Raw genomic sequence first — 27,599 nt, 5'->3', positions numbered from 1 at the left:
CTTGGGATACATGGATAAATAGTGATATTTACATGTATGTATATATTCATGTGTCCACAGTGGTACAGTAGAGTTCAGCACACTCATCTAAATCTAAACACAGCTCCTCTACCATCAATACATAATATACGGTATGCAATACACACAATGTAGCTTCTAGCAGTGTGATACAAATAGAGAGTAACAAAACGTGTGATAATTGTATTCTCATATACCGCCTTAAATTATTCAAACCAAATATTTTGTGTGTCAATAAGTATGGGTGCATCTATAATATGTGTGTGCGTGTGTGTGTGCATGTGTGTGTATGAAAATCTGTTATGGGTTTGTATACAACTGTACGTGTTGTGTGTATTGTATATGCTCACGTGTGTATGTCGTGTCTACATAACATGTAAAAATACTATCACTATACAATGTTACAGAAATCGAATACATAATCCAGTCGTGCTTTAAATCGTCAAAATTAAACACATGATCGAATTCATGGGCTGCATGACTCATGAACCTTTCTCAAACGTCGACTCGTGGGTGTCGGTCTCGTGGGATTACCCCAATATTTTACTCTCTTGGTTTCCCTATAGTATCGATGACCGTGTAAAATTACACACAATGTGTGCTTTTTGAGTATTTCCTTTAGACGGCATTGCACACACACATAGTCAACTCTGACACTGCCGTCATGATCGCTGGTGACAGAAAAGCGAAGTCATGACCTCCACGAAAGAAACATGTCACCCGAGACCGGCGAGTAAGCCATCCGAAATGGAGAAGTCGATAGCTAGGATCCCTGTGTGCATTTTATGTACTCCTAAAACCATTACAACACATTCACGGATCTTGTTGCTGCTGATAAAGTCTGACTTTTGTACAATTTGGTTTTCCAATTTGGTCGTTTTATAGTCATATCCCCAAAAGATAACAACTGCAATGATTACAATAGCTGTGGTGATGATGTTAACGATAATAGCAATAATGAGAACAATAACGATATAGTCAAAATTACATTGTGCGTGATATGAAAACCTCTATGCGCTTTAAGAAGTGTAGCTTTTCATGATGTTAAGCTCTCAATCACAATACTTTAGGCCTACCCGAGAACAAGTAATTGTCATAATATTGTTACTCCGTCCAGCAAATCTAATTTTGAAAACATAATCTGGGAAATTTTCCACAGTTCTTGTAGATGCAACGTCAAGTTACAACTATTATAATCATTCTAGAAAGCAAGATAGAACGAGAATCTATAGTAATGGTATATTCTTCTATAAATTCAGGTAACGAGAAAGAGCCCCTAAAAGTCGGAAATTAATGGAATATTGAGGTTATATAGAATTTTTGATTGAACGCGGTGTTTTTCGTTTAACAAATTCAGCAGTAACGAAAGTGTAGATACATAATGAACGAGGACGTGTGACATGGTGGGCAGCAGGAATTTGAATTTGATGGACACGATTGAACTAATTACCTGGCAGATAATGCAAAAGAGCATCCCCATGATCAGTATGCTGATGGCACATTGCAAGACGATAATGAACGACTCTTTTACCCATCATCCTTTCGACAAATTCAGTTATTCCTAACCAGTCGATTGTATAAGGAGCAAAGGGGCAACAACGTTTATCATACGTATGATATTGTGATATGTGACTCCAAGATCCATTGCACTGTCAACTGAATAAACTGAGCATAAAGTTTTAGATGGGCGAAAACGATAGCACATTTGAATGTGTCTTTTGTTAATCATTTTCAAGAAATTACAGAATAAGATTACCAAAGCTTGACGTGGACGAGATACTTTTGGACAGCAGACAGAGCAAATCATTTATCATCTTAGTTAAAATCACAATATATTTGGGGTTTATTTGCATACTATACTCCTGAAATATCGTGTACATCATGACTAAGATTAAATTCTAGTAAAGACGTTAACAAAAACACACACACACACAACAACAACAACAGGCGGACAGAAATGTGTCCCTCGTGGCACAACATCGGTTCAGAATTTAACTGTTGATTTACTGGATCAAACACATAATAATCAAAGAATAACACCTGCTGGCAAAGAAAGTATGAATTCACAAACGGGGTTTCCGCCTCCATGTGAAAAATATAAATCTGAGACAATTAGACGCTATTAACGTGTTAAGTGGTAAGAATATAATAGTCTAACATGCAGCTTCTCACCTGTGTCAAGGAATGTTAAGTCATTAAGACCCCGTTTACAGTGCGGGGCCGGGCTCGGCCGCGGCTCGGCCGCGGCCGAGCCCGGCCTCAATTGCGCGGCCGAGCCTCGCAATTTTGTCCGTTTACACTGCTGGGCTCGGCCGCGCTTTTGATTCAAACCTTTCAATATTTTGTCGTAGTGGCGCTCTGCTTGTAAACAAACGCAATTTGGTATTGTCTGGTTTTCAGACCCTTTGCCAACTGAATTCTGTGGTGACGAAGTCGCCGTTCGGGCAAAGGCCTTTGCCGAAGGAAAAAAATCCTTTGCAGGACAAAACCACCTTAAACTATACTAGTTTTCGACGTTTAGGGGATTAATATCCTGAATATCGAAATAGCACAGGCAGAGGGTTTGGAAGCCAGACTAAAATTGGCCGCGCATTTGGCCCAGTTTGCGTTTACACCAAGAAGAGGCCGTTCTCGGCCGCGGCTCGGCCGCGGCCGAGACCACCTCCAGAGCGAGGCCAAATGCGAGGCCAATTTTGGCCTCGCATTTGGCCTTTTGCGCGTTTACACTGAAGCGGGGCTGGGCTCGGCCGCGGCTCGGCCGCGGCCGAGCCTCGCACTGTAAACGGGGTCTAGATCTCAGTAGAAAGCCGTAACGCGTTTGAGGTGATATGCCTAATATAATTACAATTTACTATGTGCCTGTATATTATGCAAATGGAAAAAAGACACATTGTATCGGCTGGTAATTCCTCTTTCGTTATTATTATATTCGCCTTTTTATCAATTTCATGTTTCAGTCTATTCAGATATTAAACATCTCAATTCAAAGAAGATAAAAGTTATGCACTGATAATTCTTTGCAACATCTGGTGAGATCTAGTGATACATTTCTCGTGAAAAAAAAAAGGAAGAAGAATAAAACTGGGTTAGGAGGACAAGAAGTCGCCCTAGAATAATCAACTTCAAGCTACCAGACTCTAAGATAATGAAGGAAATGAGGGGATACACGAACAAAACAGACCTCGACTCACTCGCGTGTGTTGAGGTAAATTCATCAGAGTAGTTATCAACACCGTTGTCACTAAATACATGTTCGCTGCACCTTATCCAATATACATGACTTTAAAATTGCAAAGCAAGGAGGTGTCCATTGTTCCCGGCAAAAACTGTAGAAGACCCAAACATATTGCCTACAACGTCGGAGAGGTCAATCGAGTCAGAAGTTCCTCTTTTTGTTGGAAAGAATGTTATAAGCTACAAGCTTTCGGTAACATGACATACTGACATCTCAAGCCGTACCAGACAAGCCTCCCAGACAGGACCTCCATTGCCTCACTTACTGTAATTGGCCCTCCCGGGGAAAAGGGGGAGAAAGGTCAAAGCCATGGGGCTCGACATGACGCTCCTCGTGTAAACGTAATCGGTCAAGGGTTTTGAAGTTAACGCGTGGTCGAGATCTTTAAAACACTTGAATTTGAGCTTGAAAGCGAAGAGAGATTTACTATCATCCTTGGTCTATCTGTCAGGTTTACCCGAAGTTTGGCTGTATGATTCGAAAAATATGGCCATATATTCTACATATTGCCCGATACTGTTTTTTTTTTTTTTAATAAATCTCGTCTCGACCTTCACGACCTTTTTTTCAACTATTAAAGCATGCTCATTACCAGCATTACTGCACCAATGCTGCATACAAGTGAGTGACACTGAGCGCTACAACAGTTCACTTGAATCGTGCAAACGTTTGCTGACTTGTTGATCCTGATGATAAACATTTATAAGTAGAAAAGAAATCGCTACAGTAAACATAGCATAATCTCGAGTCAAAGAGTGAAATAATTGCTTTATTCCTTCATCTTCTTGTTATTTTAACATTGAAAATGGGGTACTTTCACTCTTATTGGCCTTGGGTACAAGCATTTACAATGTAATTTGAACTTGTCGTACAATGTAACAATACATTAAGGAAGCTGGATTTTATATCTCTCTCCTCATAGGCCAGAAGAACAAGGTTTGCTTTTACATGTGGAAGCTTACATCTTACCCCTGGTATGTCCATCTTAATTTGTGAGATGTGATAAACGAGTGGCATCATCACTGTTCTCTTCCGATTTCCATCTGGTATAGATAGCGAAGAGGTAATGGGAGGAGAGAGGAGTTTGTGTGTTGAAGCTATCATCTGAACTCTCGATTCTCCATTGACAGAACCAACCTCTACTTCACCAACCTAAATCCAGCAGCACTGTAACCAATGTATATATACTTTATAAAGCGCAATATGCTTTAAAAAGCACATTCTCTATAAATGTACTGCATATATAGCATTCTACATCAGCTCAATATTTTCCGTTTTGGGGGCAAAATGCCGCTGTGAATGAATGCAAATCATGTACATTTTCCACAAACTATGCTGGCAGCAGCGTGAATTGAAAGTCGAATCCCACACTGTTTTGTACATGAACAAAATAAAGCGGACAGGTGGTTTATGTAGTAAGCAATAAGGGACACCACCAAAGTCAACGCTTTTTGACGGCACTTTTTGTCCCACGCTATTTCACCATCATGTACATGTATAATAACAGATGAAATGACTGCGAATATATTATGTCATGTCGGTATAGCGTGTTCCCCTTTCTATGTCTTATGTCCTTCTTTCAGTCATCCATTCAATTATTCTCCTCTTTTCCTGATGTGCTTGCGTCTTTTTCTTGTTTTTTCTTCTTCTTCCTTTTCTTTGCCGGTGTTATGTTCTCTTTATTTTATTCTAAGAGCTGTATAAAAATACTCCTGATATTTTCTTTTTTGTTCTTGTTGGTTGGAGCCAAGAACCCAGAATTATACTAGGAGAGTGATAAAACCGGGAGATGTATTTCAGTACCTTATAATAAGGTCAATTACTGGTGAAGATTGGAGCTGATCTGTCCACTGATTTATCGCTGATATCTCAGTACGCGATCAAGGGTTTAGCAGTTCAATCTCGATTGGGGATCCGGCCTGTCATTGCGAGAGAAGCTTTCAGCCTGATATATGCGGTCCCATTGACGGAGTAATGTTTAGAAATTCCGATCGTGGGCAAAGTGTGGACTGGATGAAAACACGCACGGGCAAAGTGTGCACGGGCAAAGTGTGCATCACACACACACACACACACACGCACAACAAAGTGTTGTACTTGTAAGGGCTTGTAATGAAATATATTACTTTCCCCTTCTTTATGTCGCATGACATTATACATTGTATTGCATATCACTATATCCATGGCTGCAATGTAATATACTACAAGTATATGCACAGTTTATCTATCCATTGTTGCCAGTGTTTCCATCGCGAGCCTGTGGGGCCTGCGGGTCATGAGGGCAGATACCCACTTGCTGTAGGGTGACGATTCGATGTTCCAGAGGCCTGGCAAGGAGGCAAGAGAAAATGAGCCAAGGGTCTTGTGAATAAGCAGTGTACTACACACACTACAAGGAGACTTGACCAATGAACTCTGAGCAAGTGACAGGAAGCCAAAAGGGTTCGCTAGACACACAAACAAAAATCCTAACGGGGCCAAGGAGTAATTAATCTCCAAATTGACTAAAATTCCCTTGATTGCGTGAAGTGAAGAGCCTCTCGCGGCTCTTCACTTCACACCAACACATTGGACCTTGTACTACACTATCCATGACAGCTAATCGTTGAGCTTTGCCATATCTGCACAGGAAAAGGAGGAGGATGGTTAACACCCGTGTGAACACCCAAAGGTAGTCTTGCAGCTGGTAAGGAGAGAACTTAATTTGGTAGACTCGCTCTTGATATAAAAACCTGGTGAGAGAATGTGACAACGGGTGAAAGCGTTACTTGACAGGACTTGAGACTGTACAGCGAGAGAGCTAGAGAGAGAGAGAGAGAGGGGGGGGGGGTTGGACATGACGCGAGTGGCTAGATATTGACGCTACGCCAGCAGCCTTCTGATGCATGGATATCTCCCTGTCCACTACCTCAAGGAACTGATCCACCAACAAAATATGGCCCAAGAAGCGGCATGGCAGGCGCAGCAAAGCTGACCGTGCTCTGCTCTAGACAGAAGGTGGAGAGCCATATCCTAAAGGCCCGGCTGAAGGTGGCTAGACCCGCGTGCAGTCTCCCTGTGAGACACGATTCGCTTGCCTGCATGGATCAAGAATTGGAAAGGGCAGACGGAAATACCCCTAACCCAGAGCATTCTCCGATGCCTTAGAAACAATGCGCAGGCTTTAAACAGCTGACCTGAACAAGCCACTTCATTTCAACATTTCATTTGTTCCGATAAACATGTTGGACTTTAAATTTACAGAGGGAAGCAATAATTGTCATATAGTTATTCATATAACCTTCTGAAAAGTGTTTGCCGGTACATCACTCTAATAGACCAGTTCGGAGTTCCATTTTGAGCATGAGCAGAAAAAAAGGTCATTCGGACCAACAAGCATGTTGGTTTTTAAATTCAGTGGGATAAGTATCTGTGATGTAATGATTATTCATGTAATTCTTATAAATGCTGCTTGCCAGCACATCTACCTGACAGCAAAAGTGGTATTTGGCAAATCAATAGAAAGAGGTTGTTAATACATTCAGTGCAAGGTAATGAAATTGATGCGGAATTGACGGATCATTCTGGTCATCTGGTCTATGCAAGTTCATTGTTTGTTTAAGTAGGATTGATGAATACCATAAATCGTTACGTAAAGCTAATGCATTATGTCACTCTGAAAGCGAGTGAAGTGCCCCTAACCGACTGAGATAAAAAGAAGGGTCATTCGGACCAATTTGCCCATGAGCTAACTCCGAACTGGCTTATAGAAGGCATGTTATTTTGCCAAATCAAAACAAGGTCTGTTAATGCATGGCAATGCAAAACAACCAAAGGATGTTTGCCAAAGAATTAATAATGGAGCATTCTGGTCACCTGGACAATGCAATAGTTGTCATCTCTACCGAGGCATTTTCCTGAAGTACGCGAGGAAAGCCACCAGTGGACGCCTCCCCCGGTGCGGTGGTGCGTCGGCAGCGGCGTCATAGGCACTACTCACATGACTCCAGTAAAGGCGCATTAACAACTCTGTCTCCTGTCCCACATCAAAGAGATTATAGGACCAAGAGCTCTGCAGAACACGAGACATGGAGAGACCGTCGCAGAAAGAAAAAGAGAGGAAGCATGACTACTGTCAGGCGGCATTTTACAGAGCAGTAGTAGGTGGGGTCTCGGTTGATTTAGGGCACGTCATGGGCCTTCTGAGCTTTCCACTTCTTTATTTTGCGAGACTGCTAAGGCACAGGTAAGAGTTTATCATGCGGCAGATTGGGAATTTGGAAAAAAAAATCCCCGTCATCGTGGTATCTTGACGCTCCTCACTCTCCTTAGCACACTAGTACAATACATACAACAAGGCCTACTACAATCTACTATTCCGACTGTATCCATTGTATAGGGATACTCTTCGAGACATCAAGGGGTAATACATCTCATTTTGTTTCTAAAGCTTCCTTTATGTTAGTCATCTTGTTCATGCCAATGAACAGTGTCTGGCAATAGCTCCGCATGTGTTGTGGACTCCTGCTTCCTCTCGATAGTCTTCATTTCCCCCTCCCTCCTTTCTTCTTTTCCTTACATCCTTCCTTCTCCCTCTAACCTGTCCTTTTCCTTTGTCTCATTGTTTGTCGATCCTGACCACGTTCTTGTTTACTGTGAGCGTCTTGAACCTGTGTCGGTGTGTGTGTGCGTTTCCGTACTTTAGTTCTATTGTAAAGTTCAATGTATTGAGTGGCCCACATTTCTACAAGTTTGTCTTTTACGTGGGTCCCTTTTTCCATTAACGCAATTATTTTGAACAATAGTTCCATATCATATGCATTTTTGTTGTTGTTGTAATATCTGAGATATATCTGAGATTAGATGTTGTTTAATAAACTTTTCAATCAATTGTACTTTTTGCCCTCCTTACAACCCCATATGTCGCTTCCCTCTTCAATTCTCCTCTTTCTAGACTCTTCTACCAAACAACGATCCGGTGTTTGGTGACACATGGTGTCACCGCAAATCTTTCTCCCTCGTTTACTTCACCATGCAAACCTTCAAACAACACATATTGTACATTTTGTTTTCATTGACTGTGTTATTGGAAATAAAATTTCATTTGAATTAAAGATTGAATTGAATCTCGAGTCTGGCACAGAATTTCAACCGACACATAATCCCTCCTATGTACCCCGGTCTCTCTTTCAGAGTGTCATTACATCACCAGTGATGTCATACAATGTAAAATAGTTGTGTAGATCCAGGTTAAATGTGACCAGCATCGCGTGATCAGAAACAGTTCCCTGGCTGATAGGTGTGGCAGTCCATCTTCTATACTTCTGTGAGCAAACATCACACAAACTAAAAACAAACAGACGTGTTACCAGTGCATCAAAGAAGCTGTAAGGCTTTTCATAACTCTGTTTGTCACGTCGTGACTGAGACTCTTTTTTCTTTTTCTGCTTCCTTTGCCCTTGAAATATCTATGATTGGCTGTAGTCACATTGAAAAGAAATCCAAGAAGCGATTGAAGGCGTTTGCGGAATTTGAACTTCTAAAGTCTCTGTTACAATTTCATGGATCCAATCGCCAATCATCCCGGATCGTCGCTCCGGGATCATCAGTGTAATCTCCGGCATTATCTTATGTACTACCGGAGGCATCCGACATGACAAATGGTTCAGCATACTCCAAGGGAAAAATAAGCTTGCTTAATTTTTCGTCGCGGAGTTCATGGATGAAAACAATCTAGACTCTTCCTTGAAGGCACCGTGTAGCTGCCAAATACAGCCGGGATACTCCGTGTAGATACCAGGAGGTCCGTATTCACTCCGGTTTCATCAGAGTTTGAAATTCGGTCCGCCTGCAAATGAACCCAATGAACGTAACGAGTCACCTAGGATAACACTTTGGTTATTTGAGCCCAAACTCGGAAAAACTGTCGACAGGCAACATTCAAATCTGCCATGGCCGATCATCGAGGCATAAAAAGACACCAGCCCTGTATCATTCTCAGGAGCAGGAAGAAGATGTTGGGGGCAGGTATGCATCCAATGAACTGTTGTACAATGAGATGGATGAAGGAATACTGCATTACTTGCAGGCTGACATGAAGATGAGACTGTATGAGAAGGCTTTCCGCTAATTGTCGCAACGCAATGACTGAAGCCCAATAGGACTTTCGGATATTCTTTTCCACACTTCCGGGAGAGACCGTTACTTGACAGACTTTAAGTGATAAAAACTGAGGATCAGATTAGATTGAGATACCCTAAAGGTAAACTGTAGAGACTAGTCGCTATTTCTTGTTGCCAAGTAACACAGGTTTATAGCGAGCTTTAATCATGACGCAAGGGCCTTCCTGAAATGCATTCGTCTTCTTTGAAATCCGATATCTTTGAAATTATTCGCATCTTCTCTCTTTAGTTCAGCCTTCAATTTGTCAAGCTATCCTTAAAGTGGTCGTTACTTTGTGAAGGCAAAGTTTGACTCACTCTGGTTCCTTGCAGTTTCTTTCTTCCTTTTTTTATGCCCTCCTGTTGGTGCAAATCATGAGCGTCTGCAACATGAAGTCTAACTAAACTTCATGGATGGTGTTTCGATGCATGAGTACATGTATTATGTTGTAGATTTTCATGAATGCTTGCCAAACTTGTCTGTGGAGACGAGTTGTCACCCAAGAAGACAATGATCAAATGATCACCTACAAGCGCAGTTTCACCTGTGTGGAATTTATGCATGCTTTCTTCCCTTTTTTCTGCTTCTTTGGGCCCCCACTCATACATTCTCATGGTGAAACTTCCATGCCATCATCCTGTTCAGTTTGAAAAGGAGAAACGAAAAAATAGAATGCTAAGGCGATCTCCCTCCCCCTTGTACTACTTCAGGCTTTCATCTGTCATGTGTACCATTTTGGGAAACCATACACCTGGTACACCTGGTGACCTTGCATCACTAAACCAACAAAAAGTTACTAAGCAGATTCTGGAAGAGCAGACTTTAATCTTTAAAATTATGTACATCTCAAATCAAATGGAGTCTTATAACCTATCTAAAACAGCGTTTCAAACTATAGAGTTACAGCGACGACGTCCGGGGTAATATTTTTCCCCTGCCTGTTATCAAAACGGTCCACGTAAACTGTAACTCAGACGTTGTCGCGATAGCTCTTGCAAAATTCTACCCTTGTCAGCTACGATGACTATACCCTGACATCACCTTGACATTACCGCGACATTACCCAGACAACCCTTCTGTTAGATACACTCAACACACATGCACAATATTGTATACAATAATTGATACGCCTCGTGCATGCATTGTATCCACTGATCTCTGTGAAGTTGAAATCAGTGACTGTAGCCACGTTTTATTTTATGACTGTGCAAAATACTGTGACAACATCGCGACAACGTTCGGAGAACAAAATTCCTCGCCTCGGGCAAGAATTGTGTCTACTCATGCGACTCCTCCGCCAACCGGTCAGCTCCTCCTATTGGTCTGAGTTGTCACAGCTTAAGGTTTGATATAGCAAGGCTCAGAGGGCTGATATAGATTTGGTTGAGATGGCGCTTCAGGTTTCCAACTTTTTTCTGTGTGTATGTGTGTGTGTGAGATAATGAGAAACCCTTTGTGAAATATCAAAGAGCATACAATTCTCAGGGGAGTTTAAATTATATCTTTTAAAAAAATTGTTTTGAAATGGCTGAGATACTAGTATACAAAAACAAAGAGAGCCTAATAAAAGGTGCATGGTACCCACCACCTCCTATTAGTGCCACTCTGTTTTGCTTTGTCGTTGGATATCTCTGACATTTTAAAAAAGTTAGGCCTATTCGAGTTGAAAGTGATGGGAGTGAAAAGGATTTTTAAGAGATGACAAGGGGCCTCTAAGACATATCTTCAATTCAATTAAATTTAATTCAATTCAATAATTTGTTCATTTCCATCATGAAAAAAAAAAACATGATTCATGAATTGAATGAATTGAAATTAGATATCTAATCATACTCCCTTACAAACAAGTGTTCTAGAAATACTGGCTAAACACAAATCCCAATCATTTTATTATACCAAACTTAATAACAATGTCGAAATGGAAAATAAGATTATAATCTGAATTGAAAATCGAATTGAAAAGGAATTGCTCTTTCAGAAAAAATGAAAAACTCTAGATTGCCTAGGTTGACCTGTTTCACCTATTTTGATTCGTCACGTAAACACATGACGTGTGACTTTTGTGATGCACGGTCACCTATAAAAGATTGTTGTCTTTGTGGATGATTGAACAATAATGTGGCAGTTCTGATAAACAGATACCAACACAACGTGTGGGACTATTTGCAGTACGTTACCCTGACACGGGGATTGATCAAAGTTCAATGTGAGCAATCTTAATTAAGGGTATTAAAATTTGTTTTCGTAAATAAACGCAGGCCCCATTCCTTTGGTTCCCGATTTCAGATATGTAACAAGACGTCATTGAAGGTTTATTTGAATGGGTATACGATCACTTTCATGTCAAGATAGAAGAGACAGGTGTGTTCACATGATTGGTAAATTGACAAAATTCATCGAGTACATGCATGTGGAACTCTGCGGCCAATACGTATGTCGCATGCTGATTACATTTCCATAAACGTGGTGCTAATTCTACAGTAGCATCAGTCTGCCATTCACTCACTTGCTGTTTTTCAAATGTCACATCGAATAGAGAGCAATTTCTGCTAAAACACCTTGCTCCAGAATTACAACTTCAGAGCATCGACCGTAGCTGTATTATCACGCATACACTGGTTGTACAAAAATATTACATAACTGAAGAGTTCAGTGTGGTGCATTCAGGGGCCTGGCCAATAATCCCTCTTTGTTACATTCATTGCATTGAGGGATGTATCGTTGCAGAGAGTCAACCCAGTAAAAGAGAGCACATTATGTTATCCTTCCGTAGGAGCACTATTTGAGATGAAAACGGTTGCGCTATGTGTTAAGGAGTCTTCTATCTGTCATAAAGCAAAAACGAAGTCATTGGTTGGTTTTACCTTTTAAGAGGAAATTAGGCATTGTGGAGAAACAATGTATAAGTTCCATCAGGAGATAGTTCGCAAGAGATATGTTTCTCATTTTCTCTGACAGACGACCTGCACGCGCCTTGTTTTTAAAGGGAGACGGCTCCCGAAGTCCTAATACAGTTTCGAAACACTATCAGGATGTTGCAGAGTTTTCCCATTTCAAATTGAAAATTAATACGCATTCCATATCATTCATTATGTCAACAAGTATTTTGCAAAACCAAAGTACACACTCTTGTCAATTATTTCTTAGAGTCCAGGGTCCTGTTTCAGTGAGCGCTTTTCAATCACAGGGAGTTGCACTAGTATTAAAATTTAATGATACAGCAGCCACTTGAGTGATAAGGCTGCGTTCACATAGAAGTGCTTGTATACTATTCGGGTATTCGGGCTCGTTTTTCGAGGGCACGCGAATAGCTTGAATCGAACGATAGGATTTCCTCACACCGGTTCACATAGGAGGGCACTCTTCGAAAGTACCGAATAGCTGCGAAAAGTATAGCAAAGTGGGAATCGAACTTGTTCGATTTTCTTGCAGCGTATACCGTCTCTCGTTTATGAAATAATGACACTTTTGGTCTGAATTTGCCCTTTAGCAAAAATAAGCATGTAGACTGACATTCTGATACAGTTTAGAAATTGTTAATAAGATTTGCTGGGATGTAGGAGGAAGAAATCCTCACTGCATGGGATGGTGAGTTGACGGTGCGGGTGATGGTGTATTCGGTGCCCGAATACCGAATAGCGAATAGCGAATAGCGAATACTTCTATGTGAACACAGCCTTACAGTCATTAGTTCTTTGCCTACGGTTGTATATACTGTACCTTCTTCGCATTACACACCGTTCTTGATAAAGGGCGTCATAAGACGGAACTCGATTGGGTCTAGTAACAAAGAAATGGAGGGACATTAATGAGCTTGCGTCTTGCGTAATACTACAAAAGGCTCTCACTAAGGCTCTCACTGAGGCTATTGTATACCCATATGCACTCGTATTATACACTTCAAGGCATTCATGTTTTGTTTTGTTTCTTTTTTCTATTATTCCGAATTCAGAGCAAGGTGTAACTTTTCAAAGTGACGTGCATATCTGGCAAAGGAGTCAATGGATAGCACTGGGTGTAGAACCTCAATATTCATCACATTGCCGGAAGGGTACGATATAAGTCTCAACAACTAAAGACAATGTTCAAAGAAAGTAATGACTTGGTTTAAAAACGATAATGGCGCAATGAGACGGACAATGACGCTTTAACTTTCACTTCGATCCCTAAATAACGATTTATTGAACTGGGGTGCTGACATCATTGTGCCAGGTTCTGCTAATTCCATGAAGAATTTGCACTATATCTGACATACAGCTTGAATTCTCTGTATACTGCAATACTAGTACATTAGTCGCTAGCAGAACAATGTTATGAATCCTTGAGTACTCGAGATTCCATCCTGAAGTCCATCCTCAGCGCTGCGGAAGTACATTATAGGAGAGAGGAAGATAGGTAGATAGACGGGTGGATAGATAGTTATCAGACAGATAGATAGGTAAAAGAGAGGAGTTCACCAATATTACCTCACTGAAGGGCATGTTTGTTTTGCAGATTTCAAATATTTTGCATCCAACAGGGAAGTGAGAACCTGTTTTCCCACCTCACTGCATCTAATGTACAAATCAATCATGAGTCACTTTAGGTTCCGATCAATGACATCAAAATTGTTTGATATTCATGAGGTCGGTACTGCACACAACATGACAGGCAACCAGGGATGTGAGATAACTAGGGGCACAATCAAGTCAGTGATATGGACTGCAACACTTGCAGTGGGAGAAAAGCTGCGGATTACGGAGTACTCTCTGTACTGCGGCATCAATCTGTGATTATGTGAACATGGTGAAGTTGCAATTATGTCCCCCCCCCCCCAAAAAAAAAAAAAAAGGAAGAATACAACGTACGGGACCCTCCGCCACGATAACTTTAAGAATAGTATATCAATCCAAATACAATGTTAGGGTATGAAACTATAACTTATTACTCACATCTTACAGAAAGCTAAATCCAATTTGCTTCGGAGGTCAAAGAGAAATGAGGATATTTGTAGAGCATGTCAGGAATCCCTTCCCTCCAAGTTCTGTCCATTGTTTAATATGCAGTTCCAAGAGCATCCAACTGCCTAACGTGGAAGAAACAAACCCATGACATGCTTTACAACGATCCGTATTTCTCTGTGACCACTCAACCAAATTGAATGGGGTTTTCTGCAATATATGGATAAGCTGTTATAATTTTAGACCCTGAAATAACATTCAGACAGTTTAATCATATTGAAAGCTATTAAATGCGGAAATCCGGTTGTAATTTTTGGGGGACATACTGTACCGACACACAATAGGCAGCCGAGAAACAATTACTGTGATTGGGTCAAAATGACAGTGTGGATCACCATGGTCAAATGATCGGGTAAAGCGGGAAATGATTGTTATGACAGCTACAGGCAATCAGCGCGCAAATGAAAGAAAAGAACGTGGCTGGGTCGACTCCACGAGCAAACTCTGAACTCATTCTTCTCACAGAAAAATCAATAAATAACAGCTACAGGCTTCAATTTGTGGCAACGTAAATACCAAGGTTTTCTTTTTAATCCTACACACCCTGACCATATATGCATGAAACAAACACAAGTGCCTATTGATTATAGTTATGACATTCCGTTCCACTGTGCCTCTCTTAATTCCACTGAAACAAGAACCTGATTTGGACCCAATACGACGTCAAAAAGCTGTATCTACAACCAACATATGGTCGGACACCAAGCGATCATTGGAAAAGAAGTTGCGATGTTGGATGCTAAAACAACCTTCTATAGAATGATATACTTACATCTTGCAGGGCACCGTGACTACGCAAGAGCCATATGTTGCCGTTGTTGTCCTATCTATCTCCGCTGTATTTACACTCTAAACGACCTCTGCCATATTATATTCACGCTGTTTCCCCGTCCTTAGAGCTGAAATGTGTCTGATGCGCCTATGAATATTTGGATGTCAATCCCAACCAAATACGGGTTGCTTAGTCTAGTACGGATAGACTCGTACCAGATCTTTGCCACATTCGGTTTTCCCGAATTATAATTTCTTTGACTGATCTTCCTAAAGCTTACTCTGGACATCTTTGGTTTATCACTTATATAATACTTGTATTTATTATTTATACTTCACACTTTATACGTTATGCACAGAAACAAACCTTGTACATGGTGTAAGTCTGTAGTATTATTATCAACCCAGTTTGCGGCAGGTGCCTAATTCTGGCAGGGGCGCTTTGATTCATCAATAAAACAGCTAATGAACATCACGCGTACTTAGTCCAACTTTAAAACACAAGCAGGAGTTACTCGCAAATTGTGTCATTGGAATTTACACCTGATTGGGTCTTTTCATTCATAATGAATGAAATGGTCCCTGCCGCAAATGGGCACCCTGTACAAAGCCTTCCGCAAACAGGGTATTTTACTCTACATAATCGTGTTGTAAATATCACACATAGAACCATCGGCGGTTTGTCTTATTCTTCAATGTTGCCACTGCTCTGCCAGAGGGCCCTGCCATTATTATTACCCGAGCGTTGTCAGGTGCCTATTGGTGTAACTAGAACGCCATCGTCACACTTGGCAATCTACTTAGGCAAGTGAAAACATTGAAAAATTCACATTAAGAACAACAAAGGGTTAGACATATTCACAATTATTCCTACCTGTAAGGAGCAAAAGGAGAACACATCCAACTTGAGTAACTCAATCCCGTGAAGTGAGGAGCATGCACAAGCCCAAACTCGACATTGTTCTGATCGGCACATGGTGGGTAGAGCAACTCATACTCTACATGACCCAACATTTGAAATTTCTCAAGGTCATCCACTGAGGGCGCTATTTACCAAAATATACAGAAATACATAGGAAATACGCTAAAATCATGTTTTTTCTTTTTATTTCTTTATCCCCAGTATATATGTTTTTATTTCATATCAATCATTTTCATATTTACCAAAAAGGAAAAGCATGTCAACCTTCACTATTTGTTATGATTGAAATTTCTCAAGGTCAACACGTGGAGGCGCTTCTCGTTACAATATAAAGAAATATATGAAACCTATGATGTATTGCTTGGAATGGGTACATATATTGGTATCACATTTCATATTTCCAAAATATTGAAATTTTGCGTTTGCAGATTGATAATATGATAAAAAAAAATGATATCACAGGCAAAGCTTGTGTGAAGATAACACAAAATAAAAGTGTAGTCTTTGAAAAATGCTGTATTTTCGATTATTTGTATGATATCTATTGTTTGATGCCTATGTCATATAAAGAATAAAGGAAATAATAAGAAGACCATTTCAGGGTAATTCACAACCATAATTACTTCACATTTTGGTCCTTCAGCAAATTACAGCCAAGAAAACCCCCATTTTATCCATTATTATATCTTTAAGTGAAATTGGAATAGAAAATCATTCAAAATCTGACTGACATGGTTGTCAGTTTACGGTAGCCATGGCAACCAGCAATATCGGACATAGCTAAGTTATATATCAAAATGTTCGCAATAAGATTTTAGGAAAAGTCACCAAATTTGGTTGAAATCGAGTAAAGGGTGTAGGAGTGGCAAACGAAAATATGGTAGGGGCACAATGTGCCCCCCCCCCCCCTTGGGCTTTATAGGGTTAAAGCGACATTTGTCACTGCGCTACTCTCACAGTTCATTTTAATTCTTTGAGCATTCAATTTCATTTCACGTCATTCCTTTTAGAGAGAAATTCATTCAATTTAACGACTCAAAGTTGGCATTCAATTTCGAGCCAGCTTGATAGACGTTCAATTTGGTCCCAAGTACCAACTTCAATTTCATTTAAAGGAACACAACTTCGCACATTGAACGTTCAAATTCAATCAGGATACACAACTTTCTACGGGTCCTTTCTGATATCGGATGATACAATCTCAGTTTCATTTCAAAGTTTCGTTTAATCAGTATTGAATATATTTCTTTCCTATCGACCTTCCTTCCACTTGCAATTCATCTCTAACAGTATGGATGTAACATATAGGGAATAGCCATATCCCAGAATACGTCCAAACCCTTATATTTTAATTCTATTTACTTCCCCTATTATATATCATCATAAGTTGCCACAATCGGCTGAACTGTAGATAGATCTACTTCACCAAAGGGTTAATAGTATATCGCCAGCTTTGCTGGTTGTCACGGTCATGTTTCACCCACTAATTCTGTCCGTATTCGATAATGATGTTCATACATACTCTTTACTCCAGCAGCGGCTAAAGTCGTGTATTGATAAAGTGTTAAATGTATGTGCTTGAGAGTGGGGTTATACGAGCTATTAGCTATATGAGGCAAAAGTCCCATTTCAAGATATAAAAATAATTATTAAGTTTGCATATTCAAACAGATGAGTAACTACAAAGAATATAAGCAACAACTAAAAACACTGTCCATATGTTGTAATTGTTTGCCTTATTTTGAATTTGAATTCCTTAACTTTCTCCACGGTGGTGCTAATGCGATTTGAATGCGTTGCACGTGCTTTGTACACGTTTATGTGAGAAACTCATGAAATCGTATGCTGATGAAATTAAATTGAATGAACTAATTAGGTGATCCGAGTATCCTCTCGGATCACCTATTGTATCTGTACGGATTCTTTCTTCTTCTTCTTCTTCTTCTTCTTCTTCTTCTTTATTTCTTTCTCCTCAAATGTTGTGCAGCGGTTAACTCAAAAAGTCATTCACCTATCACTTCTAAACTGATACCATATATGTATCACGTCATAAGGACGACAGATCTAATGTATCACTGTGATCAGTCAACCATGACGTCACTATGACGTCATTATCTGAAAACACGTTCACATTCGTATCTCATTAATGGAATGGATTTTCTCAATGAAATTTACATATCATATAGTTCAAGTCAAGCTCTATTGATATATTTCATAAAATTTAGTCACGTTCATAGTAAACGAGCGCGTACGCGCGCGTTGAAATTTTAACATGCTCCAATCGAGCTCAAAATTGTTTTGCACACGTTTCAGGTCATTTGGAGTATTTCAGAAAAAATCGACGGACGCGTACGCGCGCGCGCATATACGCACGCACAGCTCATGTGCAATAGAAATTTCCCGTCTTTTCACACGTATCGGATGTCTGAAATGTCAAAGAATGTTTCTACCAAGTTTCAAGTCAATCCGACTCAATATGACGTCATACGGGCCCGTCAAAGTTGAAATTCCGCGCGCGCGTCAATGGCGATATACAGTGCAACAATGCCAAAAAACCGCCAAATTTAAATCCGATTTTACTCGTCAGGATGGACGGTGACCCCCCATTTTCTTTACATATTTTGAAAGCTGATGAGTTGTACATATCATTTCATGGGTTGGCGATACTGAAAAAATGATTAAAAGATATCAAATTTCTTTAAAAAGTAAAAAAAGTAAATTTTCAAAATGACGTCATCAAAATTCAAGTTCACTCGAGTGTATCTCACTTATCCTTTGCCGAGTTTCACCTTACTTTCAGTATGTTGTAGATTATTTAATGTTCTTTCATATTTATAATTACAAGGTTTTGATTGGATGACGTCATCACCTCGTAAAAATGGATTGAAAGTATCCTTGTAAAATTTGACCAGTTTACGTGTTATCTCTATGGGAGAGCAGTTTTTCTGGAAGTGAAAATTGACATGACTATCTTTTTCGAGCACTAGCTCACTTATGCTTCGGTGATTTTTTCCCAGATTTTAATATGTTGTAGCTGAGACTTTGGGCTATCGTAAGTGTGCCCTTCGTTTTTTCATACGATGTCGGGATCACGTCAAAAAAGTTACTTGAATTTAAAGTTTATCTTCGATGTATTGAAATATTTCTTTCTTTTTGCAACGTTATGTGCAATAACTCAAGAAAAACATACCCTATCACCACCATATTTTGCACATGTTTAGTTCATGTCACGAACACTATTTCATAAAATAACAACGACTTGATCAGACGCCATCTTGGGTATGTAAATTAGGGTCAAAGGTCATAGATGTTTCATCCTGTATCTTGGTGAATACATGTCCTATCTTTCCCATATTTTGCACACGTAAAGACCATGTTACAGGGATCATTTCATAAAATTACCACTTTTTGCTCAGATGCCATCTTGTCTGTGCAAAGTGGGGTCAAAGGTCATATTTTCTATTTTCGCTATGACGTGTTATCTCTATGGGAGGGAATTTTTTAGATGTGAAAATTGACATGACTCTCTTTATCGAGCACTATCTTACTTATGCTTCGGTGAATTTCTCTCAGATTTTAGTATGTTGTAGCTGAGACTTTGCACTATCACGACTCGAATCATTGATTAAAAAAGAAATCGGATCACCTTAATTTGTCAGTGATGACAAATTACAATCTCTAGTTACCTTTTTGAATGTCGATCTCGATGATCATTCCAATTCAGTCGAACTTGAATGACCGGATCGTTAAATCGAACGCAAATCTGATGTAATTGGGCAGGATAACCTAGAGTAAAACTTTAGCACTTTAACCTGGCCTTTGACTGTTGATCTTTCACCCTATGACCATAAAATTCAAGAGAATCACTGTCAGGCAGAACATGCATATAAATATGTACTAAGTTTCATGATGATATTCCTATTTTGAGCCACTTCCGAAATATGGAGGAGGATGTGAAATTTAGCATTTTCACTTGACCTTTGACCTTTTGGCAAGAAAAAAACAAAACTTTCCCACATTCTCTATTGGTTATACAGTATACATTTAGTTTCCAAGAAAAAGCCTGCAGGCATTACATACTTATGAGGGAAATAGTAAAATTTCTAAAGGAGTTGACCTTTACCTTTGAGCCTTGACCTTTAACCCCATGATCCCAAATTCACTAGATAACTGCCAGTCAGTACATGCATATGTACTAAGTTCCATGAAGATACCTTGAACCATTTCCAAGGTATGGAGAAAAAATGATAATTTAGCATTTTCACTTGACCTTTGACAGTTGATCTCATGTGTACGTGTATACACTAAGTTTGAAGAAAATACCTTCAGACAATGCACAGATATGGGGGAAATAGTGAAATTGTGATAATTTGATCTTTGACCTTTGACCTTGAGCATGTGCACCCAAAAGTTGCTAGGCACAACATCGCTCACTCATACATGTACATGCGAAGTTTCATTAGGCTATCTCAAACAGTTTTTAGTTACGCTGTCCAAATTTGATTACGGACAAAAGGACAGGCGGACGGAAGGAATGACGGACTGACGGACGGACAACCCGAAAACAATGCCTCCGGCGACACTTCGTGGCCGAGACATATAAAGGAAGAAGGACACAGTGTATCATTAATTGGGGCAATTTACATTTTCATAATAGCGTATGCAGTAGATATTTAGATTCCTTCTGAGTTGGAAAAACAAACTTTACGACAGGAAATGTGACGAGCAAAATTCTAATGTGTTACACGTAGCCTGGTGCAGGGACAGAATCATGAATGTGTTTGATCGGAATTTATTGACTTCACATCAAGGCTCAGTTTACACATCACAGCAGGTTCTTTTATCAAAACACATTGAACGTGTCGGGAATATTATCTCTGTCATGAAATATCATGGCATATAGACAAATAAGTTTCATTTAAATTAGATTGATACACGTGTATAACCATGCAACCTGGCCCATACTGTGCCTCCCGTGCATTACTTAAGTCTCTTCGGGGTTTGGGGTTCTATGAGTCGACCTTTGCGCGCGCCACTGTGCAAGACACCGTTATTACTTCTTCGCACTGAATGACGAGTATGCAATTAGTATGCAATCTCTTTAGTGTCCACACTCAGTTACGAGTATTCATCGCTACTGTTACTTCATCAATTTTGACCTCGAACATTCCATTCTAGCCTCCCTTTCTTTCCCTCTTCCCTCTCTCTTTCTCTGTTCTCTATTAAACCCCTCATTACTCACTCTTTTGAGTAGGACCCGATGTTCCTTCGACATTGCTAACAGCCAATGACCAATGAACACTTTTTGTTCGCGAATATAAACTTATCGATGTATAGATCGACAAACAGCATGGGAATGTAGACAACGGTCCTTCGATTTTCAGATGTGAAGAGTAAATAGTAACAGCCCTTTTTATAGACTCAACGTTGTAACTGCTTGTAGACAACATTACAATACGAGAAAGAAAGGAACACCATTACTTCATCACAATCATACCCACTACTCATTATTTGTTTGACGTATTTGACAAAATCAAATACAATGGATACAGAGACGATTATAACACACTGTATTCTGTATCGCCAGTTTATGGCGCCATTGTTTCCAAATGCTTACAATGATATCACTGTCACTTCAACCAAGCCCAAATCTCCGAAACGTCTAAAATGTTATTATTTCAGGAGTAATGCAGAATATTTTCATTTACCAGACTGTTTACGCTTAAATCAAATACATCTATGAAACATTTGACGTTTCCCTGATGGCCATCCCGTTTTCCTTGGAAGATGAGAAGGCCGTTGGAGGCTTTGTTAGAATGCATGACTTAGTATGGATGCAGATAGGGAGATTATTGGCATGATCACGATCGATTGAAAAAAAAAGAATTTGACACGGTTTACCATTAGATACTTCTGGATAAATTACGACTGCATGGGCGAGATGACCATGCTTGTGAATGGATTGGAAGCTACTTAAAGGGAAAGTCCAGGCGATTTTCATAATTCCACATCATGATGTAAATAACTCGCCACCTCCATGTTTAGATTTGAGAAATTAATTGTGGTTCTCGAGCAGAGAAACCAATACATTGAAACCCAAACAAATTATACTGAACAAAGTCGCAATTTCACCATAAAATAAGAATGCATGAGTGGAGCTCACCATAACAATACATGGGTAGGAGGCTCACATGTTGCAGAAGTGTACATGCAATCCATTACAATACCGTTTGCTTAACAACGTCACCTGTGTAGAATTTATGCATGTTTTCTTCTTTTGCTCTGCTTCTTCGAGTCCCCAACTCGTGCATTCTTATGGTGAGGCTGCTATGTCATCATCCTTATTCATTGTGATTGTTATAAAGTTTGAAAACAGTCTTATTCCTTATCCCAATCACTAAGAATTCTGAAACTCTGCACAGAGTATTTTTGGGTGCTTTGGATGCTTTCACAGGTGTTAATTGACGGTTCAGTCTGGTCATCTGGTCGCTACGCAGTTTCATTCTTTGTTTGAACAGGATTGATGAATCCCATAAATTGTTACGTAAATAAGCATTTGCTCTGAAACGAATGAAGTGCCCCTAACCGACTGAGAAAAAGTACCAATGTGCCACGAGCTGTAACTCTGAACTGGCTTATAGGACCGCTGCTGTTCATGCTATAGGACCTAATACCTCCCAAAATATCTTAAAAAGTGCCGTGTGTCATTATGCACGCGATATTTGCATATTATTATGACTCCGATAAAACATTAGAGGATATTGAGAGTAAAGTAAATGCTGATTTGATAAATATCTCAGCAGTTTTCGTGTAATCGCTTGCCATTAAACACAGAGAAATGAGAAGTTATGTTAATTGGATCCTAAAAAGAACAAAAGGTAAAATTATTGATTTTTTTATATTAATGATGTGAGAATAAAACATGTCTCATGAGTGTAAATACCTTGTTGTGCATATTGACAGTTATGTAAGCTGGGATTAACATGTTGAATACATCATGGTAAATGTACGCTGAAAACTATGTATTCGTAAGAATAAGACATTCTATTTCTCAAAAATAGGCATTGCTCTTTTACAAGAAAATTGCACAAAGTAAACTGGACTATTGCGATGTCGTTTGGAATAATACTAAGAAATAAAAACGGTCAACCAGAAAGTTCCAGGAAAATCCGGGGGGGGGGGGGGATCGTCCGCCATTTCCCCCTCCCCCGATATTTCCATGGAAATGTCTGTTTGAGAAGTCACACTTTCTTCTAAACGTTTGTGTTATTTCATTTCATTTCATCAATATTCTTATTTTCTCATTTTTACAATTTTATTGCTATGATAATGAGAACACCACAAAGCGCGAAATTAACAACTCGCGAAAATATCGATACCGATCAACTGTCCATTCGCAAAATATCTCAAAGCAAAAATATCAGCGTGATCGATCATTAGTATACTACGGCGTAAATAATTACCTAAAAGCAATGATTTCAACTGGGAAATCAACTAGTTTGTTTGTTGATTTTGAAATTTACACATGATCAAATCAACCGCTGGCTTAGGGCAACTTTCAAGAACAGCAGTTTTGGCCTTACTGGATATAACGTCATTTTAACAGAAAATTTCCTTGCTTCATTTTTTGTGGCGAATTTCTCCTTGAGAGAATTTGTTCCACGTTGTGCGCGAATGTACCAGGAATAGAGGGTATCGTATTTTCCTAACAAATAAATAGACAAAGTCCTTCAGGGGGATTCCTTTCCATTCCCCTCACATAAATTTAGGAGTACCTGCATACATTAATCCCACGGATGTCAAATCTATTGCCAGTCATTTGTCATCAGGCTACCACTAACTTTTCGACTGAAAAGGCCAATGACAGATCGCTTTCATTATTTTGTTATCTATACTGAAAAGTCTTTTTTTTTTCTCTCTCTCTCAACTAAAGCGGTTATTTAGCCTAAGATGGCTCGTTCCACTAACAGGACAAGGGATTCGCTCAAAAGTTTGTCCCAATCCTATTGTAACATCATAACAATCCCCATGTAGACTTTTCATATTAATCAAAAACTCATGTCGTCAGCGCAAGTTACCTTCTGCTTCACAGATAGTATCACAGAACGACGAACTTGGAATACTTAGCAACATGTTAACCCTTTGACTTATTAGAAGATAAGGTCTGTACTCAAAATTCCGAATAAAATGGAAAGTCAAAATAAAGGAGTGCTCCCTAGACACAACCTGAAATGAAGATCACAAACTAGACGTGAGAAAATGGTGCAAGGGATTGGCTCCTTAAAAAAAAAAAAGATAGCGAAACATTGACGACACCAATCAATGTTCACTTTCATGCTTTCACCTCCCCCATCGATAGACCCTGCAGGATAGCATCTCATTCCGGATCTCATTATCGTCATATTATGTCTCTCAGTGTCCAATCTCTACGACGTATACTCAGTGTATGCAACTTGTACGCAACACTTCACACAATAGAAAAATCAGAAGTGATAGCGTGAAGAGTTCGAGAGTTCGAGAGAGAGAGAGAGGATGGAGGAAGAGAAAACAAGTTGTATGTATCAATAAATGTACGAAATCACTGGAAACATCGTACAGTGAAGTGAAGGTGAATATAATAAGAACGGCCTCATGTAAATACACACTTTGTCACGATAGATATGAGCTTTGTCGAGGATAGTGTTCAGAGCAGAATAATCAGGTTCTGTGGTAGGTTCCCATAACGTATACAAGATATGTTTTCAACGTGATTGCACAACGAACGTGAATGCGTTATAAGATCGGTTTAAAGAGTAATTTTATTAGTGCATTTCCGCTCCATGAAACACACAGAATCTTAAAATATCGACATGTTTTCAGGCAGCAGTGATATTTCAATAAAAAATTTGTTACCACTAAAATATCTAGGAAAATTATGTGAAGCAGTTTCATCATGATTTATTAACCTACGATTTCCTAACTTGCCTTCAAATCGAAGGAGAATAATTAAGTTTGCACACCAAATACCGGTTGTGTTGCAAATGAAGCCTTCGATTGCAATGATGACCATTTCCTACGCAGACGCACACACACATAGACACCCACAATGTACCTCTTGCTCGTCCATACCTCATACACATCACGCTACACAAAACTATATGCGTAAAACCATTCATAAAGCTCAAAGTGAGCGGGATCATTCAACCAACGACCAATGTGTGACATGGGATGCTGCACCTGATCTACCTGCTATGATGTTCATTTATAATGATGTTGTTACATAGCTTACCATGGCATCGTATCCAACGATGTTCATAAAATGCGAGGTAGCTTCACCTTTGTAGATGAAAAACCACATCGTTCCTTGGAACTGATCACCGCCATCGAGCAGCACCACATTGTCTACTTGGCGTCTTATTTCATTGATCTTCGTGACTCTCCTAGCGACCCCTCCGAAGCACTCCTGGTCAGCCGCTTCCTCTGGGCTACATTCCGAGCCGTACCGGTTGAACTGCTCGAACCTAGCGTGGACGTCGTTTGTGTGTAGGACTGTGAGCTCGAACTCGGCTTGGCATAGCGATGTCCATATCACCAACGGAGAGACCAAACGAAATAAGGTTGACAATCTATTAATCTCCATAGCCACAGCTTATGTGAAGAATCGCCTCTCTGAACCAAGAAAGCAATTTAGTTGCAAACTTTTTAAATATCCTCCGCGAATCTTTTTACGTATGACGAGACACGGCACGTCTACCATTCGTCTCGCAGTCAAAGAGCAATCAGCAAAATTAACATTCAGAACTTAAACAGCAGTGGATGTCCATCATCTGAGACCATCTTCCTCTATGCTTGCAGCTGACCAAAGTTCGGCGTATAGCTCCATGTAATGATCAACATCAAATATTTGTCATCAGTCCCTTGTCAAACCTAACGTAGCACAATACACACACAAAAAAAGAGTATACCGCTTTGTCAAGACATGTTGCTCAGCCACGTAAACCATCACTGGAGCAACTTCTGTTATTTTCACCTTCAAAGCAAATCTCTTCAATTCATTTGTTCATACACGCTGTGGAAGAAGCTTCCACTCCTGATGTCAAGGCAATGCACTGCACCGGAATCAAAACTGTTCCGAATTGCTCGACCTCATTCCGCTGCAGGTCTTTAGTGGCTGTTTACCGCTCCACTGTGTACGGGCTTAGTGTCTGGTATTCACAATGTAATCCCTTTATCCTTCTTCAGGGTCGACTATCATTGTCTTCCAAATACAATCGCCTATCACCCCCGTTATCTGCACATCCCCTTCAGTGTCACCGTTAGCATTACCTTCGATCTGGCGGACGACAGTGGGTGCGTTGGTGCTTATTGTGTGTGACCCGCCAAACTACACCGCCAGACCGACACTGAACGAAAAAACTCATTTCATAACGCCGCCCTCAAGTGGCAATGTCCATGGCAGTCTTTCCTTTCAATAACATGAGCAGGTTCCTGTTTAATAGATCTACTGATGTCATCTATATTACAACTCATAACCATGTATATCAAGAGCTGTGATGCTCCATACCACACAAAATAGTGCTTATTTACGTCAATGTAGAGCAATTTGTCAATCAACTGCAATAAAAACAATTATGGTCACATGGTTTCCAAGCGGAGAGAGCAATGCTACCCTGTGTGGAAATAGGGGATTACATCAGATCTTACACCAGATCAGATTAGAAAACCAGCCAAACCTGATGATTTTCATTCATTTTGCTCCTCCTCACACATGGTCACAGTAGTAGGTTTCTATTGAATACGCCTACGAGTCTATCGAATTTTAGATAACAACCTGAATTTAATTGTCTTGAACCATTGTCAAATCGCTCATGTATAACCTCAATTACGTAATCTTCATTGATTCGTCTTCCTGCGCTGCAATTTAGTGATTTCGAGGGTTACCATTCTTTATCACAGAATGCAGACGTGAAACCACTATTCATCAGTAATTGTCATGATACTTACTATTCAACGCGTATTTCCCTTCCAGTTATAAAAATTACGAATAGCTTGGTAGGAATCCACTGATACAAAAATTCTAAATTGCACACTCACTTCTTTACCCCAGCCACCTCCCTGCCCCATCTAGGAAAGAGCTGAAATCTATCTAAAGCTCGCTTTAACTTGTCGAATACTCGACAGTGAGACAGACATATGGCGGTAGACATTGCAATTAACTCCTGTCATCGCGTTCATACTAAAACTCGTTTGTTTATCATCAGCAACTTTGCAAAATGGGATCTTGAATTGCACACAATATCTTAAGTTGATCATCTAAAGATAGATAGGTGGACCGGACACAGTAGACACGTATAGCTCGTCATGCACCTTTCTGTCAAAGATATCACAAAAGCGTTATAATACTGTAATGCTTTCCTGCTTTGATCTCATCACCACCGCCGACAGCCAATCTGGATAAAAACAAGACGGTGCTTTCAGAAATCTAAATACTATACGTACATGCGCAGTTGTAGTATATAATATTATGAGAAAT

At 39.8% G+C, this 27,599-nt stretch overlaps 1 protein-coding gene across 2 annotated transcripts in view; it reads right to left on the bottom strand.

The window, feature by feature from the left end:
• LOC140243164 (snake venom 5'-nucleotidase-like) overlaps nucleotides 1-26,234 on the bottom strand; it is an 83,596-nt gene extending 57,362 nt beyond the window's left edge. For both annotated transcript variants that reach the window (XM_072322893.1, XM_072322894.1), the window contains exon 1: nucleotides 25,356-26,234. In XM_072322893.1, coding sequence (XP_072178994.1) covers nucleotides 25,356-25,706 — 351 coding nt within the window. In that variant the 5' untranslated portion in view covers nucleotides 25,707-26,234. The remainder of the gene's footprint in view (nucleotides 1-25,355) is intronic.
• Between the last annotated feature and the right edge of the window lie 1,365 nt (nucleotides 26,235-27,599).

The sequence above is a fragment of the Diadema setosum genome, chromosome 19 (genome assembly GCF_964275005.1).
Source record: "Diadema setosum chromosome 19, eeDiaSeto1, whole genome shotgun sequence".
Classification (NCBI taxonomy): Eukaryota; Metazoa; Echinodermata; class Echinoidea; order Diadematoida; family Diadematidae; genus Diadema; species Diadema setosum.
The sequence above is the reverse complement of the archived record's forward strand: the minus strand, read 5'-3'. Positions and strand labels throughout refer to the sequence as shown.